Genomic DNA, 22418 nt, shown 5'->3' with positions numbered 1-22418 from the left:
TAGTGCATTATATAACAGCATGAATTGAGGAAAAAAGTGTCACCTTTGATTCATCATGACCATTTGAGTCTTATTCCTAATCCACCCCTAAGCTAAGTCATAAATGAAGAGTAAGGATAATTTTATAAGGTAATACCATGTAAAGGGCCATGACCCACAAGCTAAAGGCACAACATCCAATTTCCCAAAGGTGACATGCAAGCCACAACTCTCCCTAGCCCTACATCCATGTCATCCCCCTCTATGGAGCTCTAGAAACTTGCCTCCCCGCCTTTGCTCTTCTCTCCATGTAGATCTAGAGGCCACCATCGCAGGGCAACCCACCCTCCCTCACCACATTCGCCTCCTTTCTGTGTTCCAAGCTTGCCAGCATGTTGAAAGAAGAATACACACACACACACACACACACATATAGAGAGAGAGAGAGAGAGAGCGAGTGCACGAAGGTAGGCTATCCTTTTATTTTTTATTCCTCTGCGCCATGAAACAAGGTGCTAAAGAGCTAAATGGAACACATAATAAGGGACACTCATTTCAAATCACACATGTAGGGTAAGAGAAAAATCATTGTATTCATTCCATTCTCTATTCTCTCTCTTCCATTCCATACAAATGGGCTTTAAATATCCTTGTTTATGTGAACTTTCAACTTCTATAACAACTTCTTACCCCACATCTCCACTCTTATGTAACTCTTACACATGTGTAATCCCTTACCACTTCTTGATGTGACATCTTATAACTCCTATAGCTAATGACCTAATCCCATGCTTTCTAATGCTAACTAGTCTATGTGCTAACCTTAGGAAAATATGACCATAGGATATGGGTGACTAAATACCAAGTTAACACATGGCACACCCAAGGTAAAAGGATATTAACAATCCATTCACACCCACATGATAACAATGCTCCTATGAGGTACAAGATATCCCAAATCAAATCATAGAAGTTAACCCTACAAAACCATAGCTCAATGAGAGCCGGACTCCAAAACCATAGCTCAATGAGAGCCGGACTCCAAAATGTTGGTGTGGAAAAATTATCCACCAAGTTAATGCCACCTAATAAGAAGAAGATGTGACTATGGAGGAGTATCTACCTGAAAGTTTGATGCCGAAGTAAGTGACATGAAATGCATCATACGGTGAGAAAGACAATAAGCATGCCATTGGGTCCAAAAAAACAAAATCATGTGCAATAACCTCTAAATAATGCAAGAGCTATTGTACCCAAGCATACATATATATATTATCAAGAAGGGTGATTTGCAAAGCATCAAAGTGATCGGCATGATCCACCACCAAGAATGAGTATGCAAAACATCCACCTCAAGTAGTAGTGGTAAAACAACATGAAGAACTGCCTCATTGGAAAAGTCAAGATGGTCGAATGATGGGATGGTTGGACTATCATGGTCAGAAAGTGAACTAGCAAACATTGAATGTAGATTATCAAATAGTTGGACAATCGAATTCTTGGATAGTTTGACTATTAGATAGTCGGGCACAATCAGATGTTCAAACTGTCGGTATCGGGTGGTTGGATGGTTAGATAGTCGAATATTCGAACAGTCACAAAAATTCAAATACTTGGAATATCAGATCATGAATAGGGTACAAATCATCCAAATCATGAATAGGGTACAAATCATCCAAATCTACATCAAAACCAAAAACATGTTCTAAAGCCTTCATAGAAGTACATGCAACTGGATGATAAGTCATAAGAATTTAAACAAAAGCACGTTCCATAGCCTTCATAGAAGTACATGTAATTGGATCATAAGTCGTAAGAATTTTAATAATCAGCAAATCATTCGGATCATGCAACATAATCGAATCCAATGAAATAGCATCAAGTGGCAAGTCATTCGGATCATGCAACATAATCGAATCCAATGAAATAACATCAAGTGGCAAGTCATCTTGACCATTATCATACATCTTGACCATGCATGTGCATAACTATATCATGCTCATTAGCAAAATCATTAACATCATATGACTAAATTAGAGCTTCATCTAGTGAACTGTCATAAGTAACTGGAGCAACAACATCATAGGCAATGAATTCATCACATATAGAACTACATCCATGGTTAAGGCATTTTCCAAAGCATCATCATATGTTTTCACATCTTCACATATAACACTCTCATCATGAGAAACCATATCCTCATTAGCATCATCATGCATAGCATCCTGAAAAGAGTGCATCATCATGTGGCTGCTCATTAATGGGACTCTCCAAACATGCATCATCAATGGAAACATACAACTATGTCACACTATCATCCATATGGGCATCACATACCATAGCATCATCATAACATAGGATGGCATCATCAACTATACCACTACATGCATCAGAGTCATAATCAACGTCACATGAAACATCCTCTTCATGAGGAACCGTGGCATTATCGGCATTATTATAAATCATGTCACTACATGTAATCACATCATTATCACACAACATACATCATCAAAAATCTTCTCATTTGGATATGTTTTGATTGAATCCTCAACCTGCAAAACATTACCATACAAGCCAGAGATACACAAATATGAATCAATGCAAGTTAGATCGTCCGGGTTAGGTGCATTCAAAGACTCCACTGGGCTTTCTTGGTCTTCATTGTCTTACCATGCTGACTCAACCTTGGATTCTTTATTCGATAATTCCCTAATAGACTTTCACTTATCATTGTGCTCCATTTCCTCCATCATTTTCCTTTCTAATAAAGTGAATCTAGGTATTTTTGACATTAAGAGACAATACACATTTTGAAGACACATGTGATTCCCTCAAACATGATTTTGATGATTACTAGCTTCATCTAGTGACTAAATGAATTTAAATCATCTTATTATAAAATAGGTGAAAAATGGGAGAATAAAGTGTGCTATCATAACAAATAGGATTCTAGGCTAGAACCCATGAGATCACCAAAGTGTTTATGGCTTACTGGTCTAAGCCCATCAACAAGGTGCTAAAGAGCTAAATGGAACACATAATAAGGGACTCTCGTTGAAAAACACACATGTAGGGGCAAGAAAAAACATTATATTCATTCCATACTCTATTCTCTCTCTTCCATTCCATACAAAGGGACCTTGTCCATGTGACCTTTCAACTTCCATAACAACTTCTTGCCCCACATATCCACTCTCATGTAACTCATGGGTAACTCCTAACCACTTCTTGATGTGACATCTCCTATGGATAATGAAATAATCCCATGCTTTGTTATGCTAAGTAGTCTATGTGTTAACCTTGGGGAAATATGACCATAGAATATGGGCAACCAAATACCAAGTCAATAGATGTGATACACATATAAGGGCGCACATAAATGTGGTAAAGATAGATCTAAAGCTATTAATCTTGATATGAAATGAAGACTATCAATCTAGTACATATATATATAGTATTTAGGGTTAGTAATATATCATAGGTCATCGGCTAAAGTCTACAACCCTACGACTAGTCCAAATGGACGAATCGACCATATCACTTAGTTGGAATCATTTTAGACTAAAAAAAGGATTTGTGGTTTTGTGGAGCTTTCAGACCCATCTAGGGTCATCTAGGCACACCCAGACAATGGTTCTTGCAACCTAAGGAGAAGGTGTCCCTGTAAGATCTCCTTCTACCCAAGAGTGCAACCAATTAGCCCATACTAACATGCCTCCTACTTGCCATGGTGTCGATTCTACATAAGTTTTCTCCTAACCAGACAATGTCTATTGTCTAAACCATGGATTAATGGGTGCTTGAATTCTCATACAAGGGCCCCTACAAAATGTCACTCGCACAGTGATAATGATGAGGGTGGACATTGATTTCCAAATAGCTAACCTAGATTCAAGGCTAATTCCACCTTTGTGGCTCCAACCACCCCTCCTCCTTCTTGATACTCACATCTTTAATAGCTCATCATAACTTTTCCATGTTTGTATGGATAGAAAAGGGTGATTTTTATGCTAGTATCAATTATGCTCACACGTGTGTGTATGAGAGAGAGAGAGAGAGAGAGAGAGAGAGAGAGAGAGAGAGAGAGAGAGAGAGAGTGAGAGAGAGATTCATTTGGGAAAGGAAATGTAGGGAAGACAATAGAGTTTGTTTGTATGGTGTGAGAGATCTACAATTATACGTAAACATGGTGTTAGGATAGGAGAGAGTGACAGAGAGAGATGTGATAGCACACATAAGAGAGAGGAGTTGCACCACACAAGAATGATTGTAATATGATAATACTTCCACCATGTACAATGCCTTTATAGGCACGAGGTCCCTTATCTTTTATATCTTAATAAGAGGGTGTTCACACCTTGAGTGTTCACACCACTAGACTCCTAGAATATCCAACAAAACATGGTGCCAAGATAGGGGAGAGAGAGAGAGAGAGAGAGAGAGAGAGAGAGAGAGAGAGAGAGATATGTGAGAGCACACACAAGAGAGAGGAGTTGCACCACACAAGAGAGAGGAGTTGCACCACACAAGAATGATTGTATTATGATACTTCCACCATGTACAAATGCTTCTATAGGCACCGGGGCCCTTATCTTTTATCTCTTAAAAATAGGGTGTTCACACCTAGAGTGTTTACGCCACTGGACTCCAAGAATGTCCAACAACCGCCTCTTTCGGAGTGATGGAGTGTCATCTAAGAGAGAGAGAGAGAGAGACCTTCAGTATGATGATTTACGCTCTTGACTGCGATCATGTGATATAAAAGAACACGTAGAAAGAAATAAAGAAAGTAATATTAACCTCTATGAAAGAAAGAAAGAAAGTAACATTAACCGCTACGAAAGATCCAAAGGGTCTATGAGACCATAGGTGATACAATGATACCATTGATATACTGAGCCATGGAATAAATAATTGAAATGGAAAAATGACCATCACCAATATATATAGATTATGTTAGCATGTGACCTTGCACGGAAGAAACTAGCCATGATCGACTAATATTAATGCCCTCCTCAGCCAATACATATCCTAAGGTCAAGAGAGTATATGATCTCTGTGATGGAAGCATTTCATGGCATCAAAGAACCTCCTAGGTCCCCATGTGTCTAATGGAGGGTTGTGATGCACTTGGTTAAGGATGCATATCTAGAGTGCTGTGCTTAACAACGAGGACCCCTCTAGGGTGGAGGACTAGACTGCTAGTGTGGGCAATGGGCTCTGCTGATGTGGACGCATAATGATTGAAGAAATTTGTAATGGGTAATGGGCTCTACCGATTGAATAAATTTGTAATGGTCCTTTAGGAAGTATCATGTCAACGTGGGTCTGCCTCTGGGTGGAGGACTAGACTACTAGTGTGGGCAATGGGCTTTGCTGATGTGGATGCATAATGATTGAAGAAATTTGTAATGGGTAATGGGCTCTACCGATTGAATAAATTTGTAATGGTCCTTTAGGAAGTATCATGTCGATGTGGGTCTGCCTCTGGGTGAGTGTACCAAACCCCGAGAGAGAGAGAGAGAGAGAGAGAGAGAGAGAGAGAGAGAGAGAGAGTAAATATCCCTAAGCCCCATGCCCCATGTGTATGTGTATCTTAAAAATACTAATGCAAACACTACATTATTACAAAATCGACAACCATGGTTTTGTTGAAACACCAATAGGAAGAAAATGGAGAGAAGGCACATATCACCATTTGTCTTATGCCTCTATTTTCCTTATAAGTATTACAACTATTCTCTACACTAAAAATGGCTTGATGTAAAAACAACTCACATGAAGTCTTAAAGTAAAGTGAGAAGACACCTTGATGATCAAAGTTCCCAAAGGAATGAGAATATTATCAAGAGTAAGTAATAAGACACATAAGGATAAACCCAAAAAGTATTCAACATAGTGTTATTACAAAGGGATGTGTTGACAAACATGAATATGTTATCTTGACATTATAAAGGAGACATGTTACCACACAATACTACATGTGTGAAACATATCCCCAACCTTAGTCATGCTTGTTTTAAAATATTTATTGTTTTTGCAAGGTGTGCAAATTATGGTGGCAACTCAATGACCTTTTAAGTAGGTGGGTTTGCCTTGTACAAAAAGTGGGACCTTTTTTGAATGTAGAAAGTGCTTGCATATCTTTCCAAGTTAAAGGATTCAAAGCATGATTCTTTAACCAAAGAAAATTTACTAACATTAATGAGTTAGTGTATATAATAACATAAAATTTGCTTGACATATTGATTAATTTGTGTGTGTGTGTGTGTGTGTGAGAGAGAGAGAGAGAGAGAGAGAGAGAGAGAGAGAGAGAGAGTTTATCATACTAACACCATGATGTTTGCATAACTTCTTACAAGGGGTATTATCTTGGGGCTTTGAGGTTGTTCTTTTAATTACACTATTCACAACAAGAGAAAATCTTATGATGTCATATCAAAGGCTCAACTTGCAAAGATGGCTATAACGAGTCTTTTTCATAAAAGGCACATCCTAATGATCACGGTAGCATTTGGAATGCTGGGGGAAACTCCACCTATGAGTTCTAAAATGGTGCATTGTCTCATTAGTATGAATGTCTCATAATGTAGGTAAAAGTTCAAATCAAGGTGATGATTTAGGTTTTTAAGTTCTCATAGATCAAGTGGATAGCTATTATTTTGAAATTTAATTAAAAGTAGAATCATATCTATTGCATAGAAGTAAAGCCTTTTTGAGCTTATCTCTCCTACATATATTTATAATCATGTAACTTAACATCATAGTGCCTCAAAAGTATGAAGTATATGATAGACCCAAAAAGCGATGATTATTTACTAAATATAAGAATTGATTTTCACAATTTGCATCCTATTTATTATCAAGGCAAGAAAAATGACAAAGTGAAATCATCCCTTTGTGTTGTACTATTGCCACATTTTAGCAAAGGTAAAAGGTTCAAAGAAATTTATTTGAGTATATCTTGCTCAACTAATAGCTTATTTTCTAAGTAAAAGAGTACATGACTTTTTATGGAAAATTTGACGAGTTTATGAGAAAATATAAATAAAGCAACACATGAAGTGAGCATAATGACGTTGATTACAATGTCATGTCTACATATTTATGTGAGAAATTGGCATGATCTTATCATTAAGCTTTTTATGAGGTACAAAAATGAGTCATCCTTTCCTCTCCCTTCCATTTAATTTTCATTGAAACCAAAGAGTAACATACAATAACTAATTTTATTTTTTCATTTGTTTATTTTACTGTACAATAATTGATAGTCAAATATGAAATAGTTTAGCTTTAATGATCAAACATGTGTGTACTAAATGATTTTTTGATCGCTCATGGACACTTGTCTTTGTCTTATGGGTCATGCCTAAGATAAAAGTAGTGACCCAAAGCCCACATCTTTTAACAAAAGAGATTTAAGATGTGATTGAGTTGTTGAGAAGAGTGGATACTACTCATTCTACCTTACCAACTTCAAGAAAAGTAGCTTAAGGGCTTAGTTTAAGGGCTTTTGTCACGGAAGGTTGGAAACTTATTAATCTCCTTTCTACAATATTATGCATGATGAAATGATAATAGCTAGTTGAGCATGATGCAAATTTGCATGCAAAGCCTAAGCTGTGAGAATGAATGATGAACTAACTAGTTGCTTTGAAATGGTAGCATCCTAAGAATAGTGAGGAACATAGGGTTCCTTTACTTTTGCTTGAGTTGGCTTGTTTATTTTTGCACAAACAAGATGGCCAAATATGAACTTTGCTTACTATTTTAACTTGCTTTACTTGACATAGAAGAAAGGCATGTGTGTTGGATGCTCAAAATAAAAGTCCATTGCTCACTGAAAGGGCATTGCTTACTAGACCCTTTATAAAAAAGTTAGAGGTTGGATATATTGCATGCAAGCTTGCCTATGATGGGCTAGCAAAGTCCATCAAATTTGAAGTGAAGGGGAGAAAATTGCAAGTTTTTTAGCATTTACATGTAATTTTTCACGGCTAAAATTAAAATTTCCAGTTTTTGAAGGCCAAAATGTTAAAAAGTGGGCACCATAAAGAATGCATGCATGGAGAGAGAAATAGGTCATCATCCTTCCTCCTTAAATTCCAAATCACACACTCAAGGAAATTGAGAATTGTGAGGATAGTGTCCAATCTAAGTAGAATTTCTAATGTATGTATAAATTCCTTTTTCCTTAAATTCCAAATCACACTACTCAAGGAAATTGAGAATTTTGAGGATAGTGTCCTATAGAATCTAAATTGAAGGAGGATTTCTGATGAATGCTAAAGTTAAAGATAGTGAATGCTTATGTAGCATGTATGAGGGGATATCATTGAGTGTGCACGTGCATGTGCATGCTGGATGATGATATGATGGCACACCCAATGTTTGTCAAATGCAGGCACCCAACAAGATGAAGCCGTTTTGGTGCAAGAACGAACGAACGAACCCACATCAAGCCAGCCAGCCAGCCAGCCAAAGCTTGGAGGCATGTGTGAGCCCCCCCCTTTTTGATTAAATAATAAATAGATATAGGCGATAAATTAGCCAAGCTAGCTGCTTCGTCTCTCTCGGATTCCGCTCGCACGATGCTGTCATCTCCACTACCATCGATCACATCACACTACCCCCTTCCGCTCGCAGCGCCAAAACTGCTGCTCCTCTTCCTGCTTTCCTTGTAGAAGGTCGTGCTTTTTCCTCCCTCCCCCGCCCCATCTTTCTGGTGGAGGGGGCTACCGCCCCACCACACTCCTCTCATACACACACGACTCTCAACAGTCGTAAGAAGAGAGAGACCCCTCAACACCAATTCCATACATAGATTAACAACAACAACAACTTCTTCTTCTACTACTGCTGCTGCAACAACAAGAAGAGTTGCTGGCACCCATCGCAAGAAGAGGCTTTTGTTTGAATTATGGTTGTTTCACTGTCACCGTAGTGGTATCATCAACTAGGCTTTCAAACCTGTTTGTTCTGCTGCTGCTGGTGGAGTTGGTCGGTGGGCTTGCAGGTAGCAAGGCGCTCTCCTCCTCTTCTTACTCTTTCCTTTTCCTCCCCCGCACCCTACGTTTACACCAAGCCTTTCTTTTGCAAGGATTGAAGAGTTTGAGATCTTTTCTCTGCGTGTTTCCCCTCGACCTACCTCTCTTGTCGCCATTTCAGCACTACACATTTCTCTGCCGCAAACATACTTCATGATTTTGTTTCTCTCTCTCTCTCTCTCTCTCTCTCTCTCTCTCCTTTTGTTATTTTAAGTCCTGGTAGTGCAGAGTGGAATGGGCAAATGGCGCGCTTGGATTTCTCCCCGAAAGTGTTGATCCTGTGAAGAACACATTGACCTGCAGATACATGTATATGCCCACCACACACTTGATTTGCACACCATGGCCAACGATGGCGATCTCAGCAACAAGATGTCGCAAAAGACTACCCTCTTCGGCCTTAAGCTGTGGGTCCTGATAGGCATGGCTGTCGGCCTCTTCATTGTCTTCATCCTCTTCATCCTGTCTATCTGGCTCATATCACGCAAGAAATTGAAGATGCTGGCTTCAGAGAAGCTCCAGTCCACCGCCTCCATCCCTTCAGACTCCAAGGAGATCAAGGAAGTCAAAGTGGACAGAGTGGTGCCATCTACAGGTGGCGGAGTCATCCTCACAATCACTGACAGCTCAGGGAATGGAGAGCCTGAGAAGGTGCTGGTCCGTGTGGGAGTGTCTCGGAAGGCTTCCTCTAGTGGTGACAGGCGTAGCAGCAGAGGCCTCAGCAGGGAGCTTGTGGAGAAACAGTCGCTTCTGTACGAGCAGAATTCACATCTTATACCCCACTCCGGATTGTCCATTGGAGAGCAAGAGGCTTGCAGGAGTGCTCCCAGAGATGGTGACTTCCAACCCCCTTCTAGCGGAGAGCTTGCATTGTCCATGGATGGGGAAGAGTTGCATTTTGGGTGGGGACACTGGTTCACTCTGAGGGATCTGCAGATTGCCACAGAAGGGTTTTCCAAGTCTAATGTGCTTGGGGAAGGTGGCTATGGCATTGTTTACAAAGGCAGGCTGGGCAATGGGACTATGGTTGCTGTTAAGAGCCTTCTCAACAACATGTAAGTCGTTCGATGACCTGTTGTATGTCGGTTGTGTTTTTCTGAGAGGGGGAAGTTATGGTACCTACAATTTTACTGACATGGGAGTGTAGAGTTGTAAATACACTTCTTCTCACGGACTTGTTGACATCACGTTACAGGGGACAAGCAGAGAGGGAGTTTCGCGTGGAGGTGGAAGCTATTGGGCGAGTGAGGCACAAGAATCTTGTGCGGTTTCTTGGGTACTGCATGGAAGGCACCCACAGGTACTTGAAATACTTGCTAATTTTTGCACCTTCATAGACACTTTTGTTCTGTTTCTAAGCAGCACATATGTCCATCACACCTTGCAGGATGCTTGTCTATGAGTATGTGGATAATGGAAACCTGGAGCAATGGCTACATGGGTCTTCAAGCAGCCTCACATGGGAGAACCGCATGAGAATCATCATCGGCACTGCCAAAGCGTAACATTGGAATTTCTGTAAATCTTTGTTTTCCTCGTTCTTTCTGCTGCCCTTGTTGTTGCTTCTTAACTGCTAGAAAATGTGACAAATTACAGACTAGCATACTTGCACGAGGCTTTAGAACCCAAAGTGGTTCATCGGGATATCAAATCGAGCAACATTTTGGTAGACAGTCAGTGGAATGCCAAGGTGTCTGATTTTGGGCTTGCAAAGCTGTTAGGGGCTGGGAAAAGCCATGTCACAACCCGTGTGATGGGTACCTTTGGGTAAGCATGTGAATGTATCATCAGTTTGTGAAAGGCAAATGTGGGTAAGTGTATGCATGTGTTATAAATCTGCCACTGAAAGGAGGGAGTTATACTTGTTTTACTGGTTTTTCAGATATGTGGCTCCTGAGTATGCTAGTACCGGTCTTTTGAATGAGAGAAGTGATGTCTATAGTTTTGGTGTTCTCCTTCTTGAAACCATCACAGGCAGGGACCCAGTTGATTATGCCAGGCCTACTGGAGAGGTAGGTCCTTGCTTGCTATGTTTCATCGACACCTATTTACAAGCACTTCCAAATTTCAGATAGCTGAATGAGTTTTGTTCATGCTATGTTCCGTTGATGCCTATGCACAAGCACCTATTCACAAGCACTTTCAAATATCAGGTAGCTGAATGAGTTTTGTTCTTTGTATGGGCATGGTGATAATCTAACTGCAAGACTTTCTGCAATATAGCGAATGAGTGAGAGCAATTCACAATTAGGGTAAGCAGAGCCCTTGGTGGGATTGCAGTGCAAGTATGTTATGTTACTGCAAGGTTGCAATGCGGCCTTCTCCCGCAGCAAGTGTATGATGTCTAATGGTGTGGTTGGTACACTCTCTTCCTCTGCATGCAGCTACTCTACTCACTCGCCATTTCGCTTCTTGTTTAGGGGCCAGGGTTCTCTTCCCCCTATGTAGCCTTCATCCATTATGTCCACATGGATCTTATGTGATGCAATGATGCATCTGACACCCCTCGTGCTCATCTTGAAACAGGGGTGGTTAGGGCAAAAGTTTTTATGACCATTTGGATGGATCTGTTGGGTAGTGCAACTGATGTAGCTGGAGGGTTTGGGTCTGGTCGTGCATCTGGTACCCTTTGCCCTCTATCATGCTAGACTTAATATTAGTTTGGCTCTAGTTCAACTTTTTTGCTTAAACATTTGCTATTATTCTTGCCACAGTATGCTGCTGTTATTTTTCATAATGGAAAAGCAGTCTGATTTAAGCTTAGGGATCCAAAGCCTCCTCCTGATTAGCAGGATCACACCAAGTCCACTCCCCTTGGGTCCCACTGGAGGTGTGTGGGGCCAGCTCTCCCAAAATCATAATGGCTAGAGTCTCTCTCTAGCCACCTTGGCCGGCGGGGTGTCTATGTGTCACTCATGTGCGTGAAATCTGATCACCCTCACCCTCTGTAAGGTGCAGCCACTGTAATCCTCCAAAGGGGGCTTTGATCTCTCTAATATGCCATGGGGAGGACCAATAGAAAAAGTGAGCAAACCACAACCCTCGTCCGTGCCATGGACTGACAAGAGAATATCATGCCCAGTAAACACGCCTAGCCATTGTGGGGGGTACGGGTTTGGGATAGGTGTTAGCCACTCCTGGGGAATAGTAGAGTCGATGTCGAGGCTGAGTCTTCCCTGCCCGGCCTCTCTTGTGAGCCTCCGGAGGTAGCTGCTTGTGTGCAAGCCAATCTCCAAGGGACCTGGCAGGTCTTATGCTCAACACTTCCCATGATATATGAGGTTGGGCCCCCAACATATGGCCACTAGGTAAACGGATCAGGGGGTTCTAGATCAGGGGCTACTGAAGACGCTCCTCTGAGGCTACTGGAGCTAACTGCTCAAGGGCCGGTTTGAGGTGATCCCAAGCACGGAGTAGACTGGCTACAAATTTGTCCTCAAAAGCTGGGCTAAATCTGCGGGCTTGCATCTCTGTGAAGATCCATCTAGTGCTCTGCAGCCAAGGCCCCCAGGCTTGGGGTACGGGCTGAAATCCAGGCCAAGAGGAAGTCCTTCCAAGGCTCACCACCAGTCCTCTAACAATCAGCTTGACTAGTAGGGCGCGGCTCTGAATGGTGGGGTCAATGATGCCTAGGCCCCCTCTACGTTGTGGCTAAATGATCACTCTCTAGGCCACCTTGTCCTGGGCAAGCCTTCCATCACTGCCGATCCACAAGAAGTTCCGGATCAATCGTAGTACCTGACCAATGCATGCTCGGGAGAAGGCCCAACAAGAAGTAATGTACCACATGGTGGCAAGAAGGACCCGGTTCGCCACCACCACTTGACCAGCTAAGGAGAGCGTTGCAGAGCTCCAGTACAAAAGCTTCTTCCGAATGCTTAGAAGAAGACGGGCGAGTTGTTGCTTCGGAGAGATATCGATGCCCACCTGGCATCCTAGATAGCGGACTGGAGTGCCCCTCCAGATCCACTGGAAAGCCTCAACTGGGGGCCAAGTCGGGGTGGGTGCAGAGCCTGCCCAAAAACCACACGACTTGTGCCAATTGATATGCACTCCTGATGCGCGACAAAAGATCTCGATCGCCTCAGTGAATCTTTGAGATTCCGACATCTCTGCAGATAGGTATGCTGCCGTGGCATTTGCAAACTCTATGTTCAGCAGCTCCTCCTGAGTACGGAGGGGGAGACGTAATCCTTGAAGCCCGGTCTCTTGAGCTAAGAGGAAACTGCTCATTACCTCGGCGACAAATAAGAAAAGGGGCAAGGTGCCAGTGGACAGCCTTGTCGGACTGAGCGAGAAAGGGGGAATCTGTCGCCTCGGGCTCCCATAATGAGAACCTGACTGTGAGAGGCCGAGTAAAGTTTTGAAATCCACTCCTTTGGGAACCCCATCCGGTGTATCGTGCCCTCTAGAAAGCTTCGATCAACCCTCTCAAAGTCTAGAAGGAGCACTATGAGGTCCTGTTGCCGCATCCTTGGTGAAGCTGTTGCCTCCCAGAAGGTGAAGATGTTGTCCAGAATGCTCCGATCCTGAACAAAACCTGTTTGAGTGTCATGGATCAAGTCAGGGAGGAAAGGATGAAGTCTCTGGTTGATAGCCTTGCCTAAGATCTTGTAGGCGGTCCCAAGAATGCGGATGGGCCCCACTGTCGGATCTCCAATCTGTGACCACCCTCCTTAGAAATCAAGTGTATCAAAGCCTCTGAAAGCCTATTTGGCATGGCACGTATGATCATAATCTCATTGAAGGCCTCCTTCCATGAGATCCCAATGGCGAAGAAAGCCTGGGCATTAGGGAGAGCCGTCAATGCCTCCGCTAGCTCCTTTGCTGTGAAGGGAGTCAATAAGAAGGACCGTGGGTGGGGGGGGGGGAGTACCTCTCTCGTGTGCCACCAGACCCTCTCGCGCACGTCCATCACTTGTGGGGATAATGGGGCACTCGTGAGGAGGGATTGGAAAAAATCAGTGGCGATGGCTCTCACGTGGGAGGGGGTCAGAATTTAGAAACAATAGCTCCATCCTAGCCACGTAACCTGCGAATACCATCTCTCTGCCTAGGGGGGCCTTTAATCTCAAAGAAGTCCCTCATGACTCTATCTTCAGCCTGGGTCCAAAAGGAAGCTTTGGCATGGTACCTGCACTCCATCCTGCTCTCCTCAATGGATCTGATCTCTATACGAGCAGCAGCAAGCTGACACTCAATCCACGGGTTATCAAGGGAACTCGCTTGAAGCCGTTGGAGAGAAGCAAGACCCCTCCTTAGGTTCCTCTCTTGCTCACGAACTCCTTCCTATCTGCTTTGTGTTGCCTCTTGCAAAAAACTGCTGATCTCACCAAGGCCCACATCCAAGGTGCATGTGGTAGAGCCTGAGATAAAATCCAGTCCCACCCATATCTACTCTATCCTCATGCAGATCTCGGGGTCTTGTATGAGGCTATCTGAAATCCTAGTGCTCACACGCCTGTCCAACCTTCCAGGGGTCCAATAAGGACAGAATAACCAGAGCGTGATCAAGAAAAGTGGTGCTCGCCAAGATGCCGATCATGCCACCTCGACCGCAAGCCCACTCATCCACATAGAACCTGTCAAGTCGAGAGGTTGGGGCCGGTGCTCCGTGAGAAGCATAGGCTCTCGAGATTGCGCCCAAACTCTGGTAGATGCCAAGGGTCCTGTTTCTTGAGTGCTAGGATCAACCCCTCCCATGCAGAGTACTTTGCACTTGAGACTATAGCCGTGCCTCCTCCGAGTCTGTCCTCTACTAACTCGGTGATGTTAAAGTCTCCACCCATGCACCAAAAGTCAGCCTAAGGAAGGGCATGATGGACTGTGCTCTAGAAGATGGCTCTACCTGTTGCGGCGTTCGGGGCATAAACATTGAGGAAGCCCATGCAGTCCTCTCGGATCATAATGGTAACCCACTATGCTCGTCGAGAGACTCTGACACCTGAGCCTGTCATTGCCGGCAAGAGCTACTCGCTGCCTGATAGAAATAGGAACTCCTCCTCGCGTCCCTGAGGGCCGAAAGAGGGAGACCAAAAAGTGTGGCTTTTGCTTGGTAAAATCTTCTTGTAGCGGCGGGTACACCCCTCGGAAAGATGGTGCTCCTGGACGAAAAGAATGTTGATGGGTCCCCCAATTGTAGCTCTATGAAGTTCTCCTATGAGGATGCCTCGCTTTTGAAAGCACCGAGGTCCCCCTAAACCTTGAATATTCCATGAGGCTATCCGCATATCAATCTCTGTGGGAGGCGGAATTATTGGAACTGCCCTCCATTCGAAGAGTCTTGGGCGTGGGTTTTGATGGGCAATAATCGCAATCAGTTCTGTGGCAGGTCGTGGATCTTGTCTTCCATGTGTCGCCACTCTATCCGAGCACAAGAGTAGGCAAACTTTGAACTCCATTGATCACAATGGAGGTATCTGTAAGAGGGGGGGAGGGGTACTGCAACTGAGATATGAAGGAACACAAATAGCAGCACCTCTAGGCTGGAGGACACCAGCTCCCCGTCTTGATCTCTATGGCCTAAGCCTCCCAGCTCCATCCTAAACAGGGGCTAGTGGTGGGTGAGCACGTCGGTGATGCGTGGATCATGAAGATGGTGTGAGAGCTCTATTGCCTGCCCCTAGATGGCGGCAGCCACCGACTCCGAATCCCACTCCGTCCCCAGGGCTACACTCAAGGGAAAGGAGAAGATCATCGTGCCACATTTTGGCGTAGAAGGTCTGGAATGATGAAACACAACACAGATCCGAATGGGAGCCACTCGAAAATATCAGTTCCTTCCACCGGAAGACATCGGAAGAAACTGTAATCCACAGGCAGTCCCGAGATCTTGGGGGGCCCACCTAGGGACCCTGGCGGGAGAGCCATCACCGGGGAAGCGGCAATGGTCATCTCTTCCGGCTTCGAGAAGCGATGAATCAAGCGGTGGATGTTGCTCGCCGGCTACCTCCGCTCTAGGTCGGGCACTGCAAGAGGTCGGCGGGAGTGCTTTGGAGAGGCGGAGGGAGGAGGGAGTGTGAGATCAGAGGAAGAGAACAGGGCAGGGGGACTGTTGCGGGAAGGGTCGGAGGCAAGGATGGAGGATGATGAGGAGGAGGTGGCGGCGGTAGAGGCGGAGAAGAGGGAGATGGAAGCGGCTGGGAGTGATCCATCGGAGAGGAATGGTGCTATGAGGGGTTCACCGGGGGTTTAGTAGGGCCAGTTGGCCTCATTGGAAAGTGAGAACTGGAGGAGTCTCGGAGGGGTAATGACTGCCAAATCGAAGGGGCCGGAGGGACCCTCGCAGTGATTGGAGGGGGGCCATCACCGACGGGTGGGTGCTGCGATAAATGCTTGAAACGGTTATCTACAAGAACCGAATCCTCCTGTAGTCTCTTCCAGCCTAGCTCGCGTGGCAGCGGCGCCCAGCTCTTGTAGTCGGTTGATGGTCCTATCACATGCCAGTGGTTTGCCACTCTCTAGCAGTAGAGTCGTCTGCGGTCAGGTCTTGGTGCTCGGTTGCCTGAGAGCCTACCTCTCTCTACCCCTTGGTGAAGATCTGAACGGGGACCCCGCGTGGGGGGGGTGACCATCGGAGGCGGTCTCCTGGACTGGTGCCGAGGGCAAGCTCTGGCGAGGTGTCCCATCTGCCTGCAAATGAAATACTAGCTAGGAAGGCCTGAGTACTCCACCCACTGAATGATGGGGTCTCCATGAAGGCAAGGAATGGATATGACATGAGGCACTGTCTCCGGCTAGGGAATACAGATGCAAAGGGATGGAACCCCGGCGTCCCGTTCAAGGGACGAAGCGGCAGTTTTTTTGGGGGGGGGGGGAGATTCCATCACTCTCCCAATGGTCCACCGATCATCGAGGGAAGAGGAAGGTATTCCTTGCTGAGGCCTGGGAAGCAGATTGTCACGGGAAAGCCTGAAACGCCAGCTAGTGGGTCGGATGCAGGGTCGAAGCCATGTTGCCACCGCGCAAAGAAGGCTTGGGCCATATCAATGCAATGGGGCTCGGTTGCATGACTCGATCTAATGCTGCTGGTGAGTCGAACTCTACCTGGTCGTACGTGGTCTTCTTCTAGAGCTGGTTGAGCAAGGACAACCGTTGTGGAGGTGATGGGGCTAGGATTTGCGGGCTGAAGTTTTGGACAAACTTGGCTTGTTGCGTGTGGCTGTCTGGTGGGAAAAACATCTATTCTCTTGATGGTACTTTTGTAGTTCATCTATGGATAATTGCCCCCCTGGAATCCATGCATGTGCCTTTTGGTATGTGGTCAGTGCGGGTGTGTTGTCTAAAAGCTTGGAGCTAGAAGCTTCTGAAGCCTGGGTTAGGGCAGACCGTGAGTTTGGCGCTTTATTAATAGTGTGGTATTGTTTAGTTGCGGCGTCTTGGGTTGGAACAGACTCCAGATTTCCATGATTCTACTTTATCTCGACGTTTTGCTCAAGTGAAAACGCTTGAGTGAAGGTAGCAAGGTCAGATCAAGAGACATCTCACTGGATTTGGGAGTCTAACCCATAAAGGAAAGCTCCCAATTTATTGGCATTTGATTTGTGCAATTGAATTTCGAAACCCTCGAAACCGGTTGGGGTGGAGAAAGAGAGAGCACAACGGAGAGAGATTGCACAACACCATGATGAATGAATTATGATAATACTTCCATCATGTACATTGCGCTTTTCTTTTATAGGCATCAAGCCTCATCTTTTGACCCAGGCCTTAGTAAGGGATGTTCACACCAATGGACACACTACTAGACTCCGAAATACCCAACAAACCCCCCTTCGGAGTGATGGAGGTGACGTGTCACAAACCTTCAATAGTCTCTATGTTCCAACACTAGCAAAAAAAAGAGACCCCGCAATCGGCTCAGAGGCATAAAAGCATGGCTCTGAGGCTCTTGTAGCACGGCTCAGTGTGAAAGACTCAAAGGTGATGTCTTGCCTCAGGAGACAAAGATAGCGTGTATCAGTTCATCAAGGTCCCCCGCCCCCCCTTGCGCTAAGCAGGGTAAAGCGGGAATAAAGGAGCATGACAAAAATATTCAGATTTTAGGGGACATTCCGGGCAAAGAACACACGACTACAAAATATTCAGATTTTGGGGGACATCCCGGGCAAAGAAACCATGACTAATAACTGGAAATAGATCAATTTTTGGACGTATGGTAACTTCCGGTGATGTGCCAATGAAGATTCCGTCGTCTTTGCCAAGCGATGGACACCTCGGCTATCTGTTTAGGCTTAGGGGCCAAGGCAGAGAACCTGTGTATGCACAAATTGAAAGCAACAGAGGGACAACCTCAATTTTTTGATGATGCAAAAGCTCCAATTTGATGCTGGATGCTTAATGTTGAAAAAATCCCAAATCCTTGCGGGCACTGGATCTCCAATTTGATGAATATCTTCATATTGGAGAAAAATAGCAAATTTCTCAAGTTGCAGAACGCTAATTTCTCATTTAATCTAGGAAATCCCCGAATCTCTTGAGGGCTGTAAAACCCTGTTTATATTAACCAATAGATTTGCAGATGGTGGGGGTCATGGGCTGTGTAACATGGAGCGGAAGTCTTCGTATTGCAGGATCCTGTCACACACATGCTCACACCGTCTTCTGTATCCGGAGTTTCGCGAGTTTAGCAATCCACTTTAATACTTCAAACTTATGAGAGATATGAGAGAGAGAGATGAGAACTGTACACTGTATGGGGTCCCGAATTACCCATTGAAGGGTCCCCTATCCCGTTACCGAGATAGTATTTGCTTTATTATCTTTAAAGAGACTGACGGTGTGACTGACGATAAGCCAAACGCAAGACCTCTGAAGACCAAGTGTTGGGCTGAATTGTACATTGTTGTAGAAACACCAAAGATGTCCAATCTCGAGCCTATGCACTCTTCCCAATGGTATGAGGGAGGGATGCAAAGCTAGGGCTGAGAGAGGGCTGTTTGGGACTGTTCTAGGCTGAGTATGAATGCTATAAATGAATATGAATGCTGCATTTTACCTTCACCAAGCGGCTGGAGCAAAACGATGATATGATGAATGCTGAAAACTGTGTGGATGCAGAAAACGCAAGGCTGAATGCTGAACTGATGCGTTTTACTGATGTAGATGGAATGCTTATGCGTTTGAAGCGCCTAGGACTGTAGGAGACAAACACTGAAGAAAGGTGGCTGAAACTGCAATCGCTTATGCTCCTTAGGCTGAGGATGACAAGCGCTTGATTTCTCCTTTGCTGAATTATGAGATGAATGAGAGAATGGAGCAATCCCTCCTATTTATACTAGCAATGTAGCTAGTTGGTTGGTACTAGATGCTGGCCGATTGCTCCATAAATGTTAAATGCTTAATAATGATGTATAAATGATGGGAAAAATACCAAAAAAATCCTAGATAAATACTGGTTGATATTTGGGTTCCTGCAATGGTCTAGATGCTGCTATGCATGAATGATGTGCAATATGCAGGATGCTTTCTAATGCAAACCCTAAGGTTTCTACTGATTGTATATCCATGAATGCGTCTCTTCAAGTGGGTTAAGGGACTTAGACTGACTGACTGACTTGCTATGGTTGAGGATGACCTACGTAGCTCGTGCCTGACTTATCCTAGACTGAGGATTACAATGGGGTCATGGCGTACGACAAATATCATCCTAAATGGAACTAATACTGTACAAATGTTGCACTGTTGATGATGAGCCAGTTTGTCACCATGCACTACAGTGCAGTGCAGAGTGCATGTGACAGGCTGAATGTTGGCCCCTTGAAGTAGACTTTGCTGGACAGCTTCTATGATGTGCATTTTGCATAGACTGTTAGATCGACGCTGATTTGGGACTGTTGTTGACCTCCTATGCTTGCATTTAGGGCTGAAGACTCCCTTCTAGCCAGTGGTATCAACCTTTCTTGCAAGAGAATGATGAGACGATGGCGGGCTCAGTTCAGAAAAAAACAGCAAGGCTGAATGGAAGAAAATGCAGGTTTGATGGTGGGGCAGCAGAGAAAATGGAGAAACCCTAAAAATGCAGATGTGGTTCAGCCTAGCTCTAATGCCATCTTGGCATCTAGGATTACACATATGCAGCTACTAAGGAGGATGAAAGTTATCCATGATAGGTGTGGAGTAGGGTGCAAGTAGAGAGATGAGATGGAAGCTCAAGCCATGACAATGATGCACAGAGAGAGAGCACAATGGAGAGAGATTGCACAACACAATGATGAATGAATTATGATAATACTTCCACCATGTACATTGCTTTTATAGGCATCAAGCCTCATCTTTTGACCTAGACCTTAATAAGGGACGTTCACACCAATGGAGACACTTGTAGACTCTGAAATACCCAACAGTACTGGCGTCTTAAGTCTGCCACAAACCGGTCCCATTGGTAATAGGCTACACTGTCTAAGGTTAAACCGACCTTGCCTCCATATTCATGCATCACTTGAGAGGTGACAAGTCGCCAACAACATTTTCTCCCTATCAGTCTTGGAAATAGCTGCAAAGTGGACCTCAAACTCGTGAATCCAAGAATGCCAAGTGTTGGGTATAAGTTTACGACCATACTGAATGTCACTTTTTCAGGGAACAGGCTACTCGATCTGAAGGGTGGCCCATGGGCTGTCCACAGCCCGTTAGGCAAACATAACCATTTCCCCTTGTCTTGGTGTTACTAGTACCATGTGAAATCGGTTCATACACACCTAGACACTTGACTTTGACATTGACAGGGCTTCGGAAACCCAACCAAATAGTCGAGTAAGTGTTCGGAATGCCTCGACAGCATTACATCATACTAGAGGGTTACAATCTTTTGCAGATGGGCACAACATGTCAGTGTGCGGGATGTGCTAACCTTAGGACCCATAACTTATCTTGTATAATGTCCATGGCATCGAATTATGGGCATCGAAGTATGGGATGCACGTAACTTTGTGTGTGTGTGTGTGTGTGTGTGAGAGAGAGAGAGAGAGAGAGAGAGGGAGGTTTAATCTGTTTTTTGTCATTCAGGTGAATCTTTTAGACTGGTTGAAGGTCATGGTGGGAAACCGTCGTTCAGAGGAAGTGGTGGATCCAAACCTTACAGAGAAGCCAGCTCCCCGTGTGTTGAAGAGAGTACTTTTGATTGCCCTCCGCTGTGTGGATCCAGAATCTGAAAAGAGGCCAAAGATGGGTCATGTGGTTCACATGCTAGAGTCAGATGACTTCCCCTATCGTGATGCCAGGAACTTGTTGTCTTGAATGAAGAAGCGGTACTACACATTTGTATGCATTTGCTTTCAAATGGAAAAGCCTTTGCCATAATCTTGATGAGAGACTACATAGATTGTTGTGAGTTGGTAGGGAAATGCCACCTCTTAGAACTTCTGGGATTGGGGGGGGTGTTGTGGACCTCCCACGAGGCCTAATTACATCCAAGATCTGATTGTGAAGGCATAGATAGAGCAGGAGTGGCTTGAACATTTTGCCTGGTGAATGGTCTTTTATAACATTTAGGGTGTACATAATTTGGGAGCCTAAAGAGTGTTTGGAGCATTCCAAGTGAAGCTCAAACTCTTATTGGGTTGGGAGCAGGCATTGTAACGAGGCCATTCATTCTATAAACACCATACCATTACTATAGAACAAGTGAAAAAAGAGAGTTTTTTTGTGTTGCTTTTATACAAGGAGCAGCTTTGTGAGAGTCCCATTCTCGTTTGGGCTAGTTACCTGTCCGTCATGTTACATATAGCATGGCACTTGGAAAATTGTGATGGGGCATCTACAGCAGGTGCCCTATGTGGTTGCAGGAAATTGTAAACGACTATGGTATTGATTGAAGAAATTTCAGTAGGGGTGACACCCTTGGCAGGAAACACAGAATGGAGTTACACATTCTCTTTGTTTCTCTCTTTGGTAACCATTGACCACCCTTGTAATCACGGCTTCTCACTGGCCCATGGGTACAATTTTGAAGGTATCATGGTTTATCCATTTGAAGTTGATGTACATGATTCGTGCAGTTCTTTGGAGTCTAGGTGTGTCACGTGATAAAGTAGATCCCTTGCGCATCTAATGTAGATGGTCTTCTATATAGTATTCACCATAAGGCTACAAGTTGGGGAGTGTGGAAGGCACGTGGAGGAGTGTGTGTAGGTGCATAATTTTTTATTTTTGTCTTCGTGCATTGATACATGATAGAATAGAGGAGAGTGTAAAATGCAACAAAATCCGTAGTTTGACACCTTGGGGGTCTTGCAATACTGCATTGCATCATTTTGACCTTCTTTTGTCATGATCAATACAATTAATTAGAATTAAAAAAATTGAATCTACGACTTAATATTTGAAATGTTTCAATGTTAATGTTGGGTTTTATTTTTCGAGAGTCTCTCTCTCTCTCTCTCTCTCTCTCTC

General features: G+C 44.2%; 1 protein-coding gene across 1 annotated transcript; it reads left to right on the top strand.

Annotated features, from left to right (window-relative positions):
- Nucleotides 1-8379: 8379 nt before the first annotated feature.
- LOC147609106 (putative serine/threonine-protein kinase At1g01540) lies at nt 8380-21877 on the top strand. Its single transcript, XM_086788567.1, has 6 exons — nt 8380-10081; nt 10222-10326; nt 10414-10527; nt 10623-10793; nt 10909-11038; nt 21033-21877. The coding sequence occupies exons 1-6, from the start codon at nt 9369-9371 to the stop codon at nt 21261-21263; spliced, it is 1464 nt and encodes a 487-aa protein (XP_086644693.1). The 5' UTR covers nt 8380-9368; the 3' UTR covers nt 21264-21877.
- The last annotated feature ends 541 nt before the right edge of the window (nt 21878-22418 follow it).

This window comes from Cibotium barometz, chromosome 52 (genome assembly GCF_041138505.1).
Source record: "Cibotium barometz isolate CiBa-2024 chromosome 52, ASM4113850v1, whole genome shotgun sequence".
Classification (NCBI taxonomy): domain Eukaryota; kingdom Viridiplantae; phylum Streptophyta; class Polypodiopsida; order Cyatheales; family Cibotiaceae; genus Cibotium; species Cibotium barometz.
This window is presented reverse-complemented; position numbering and strand designations above follow the sequence as displayed.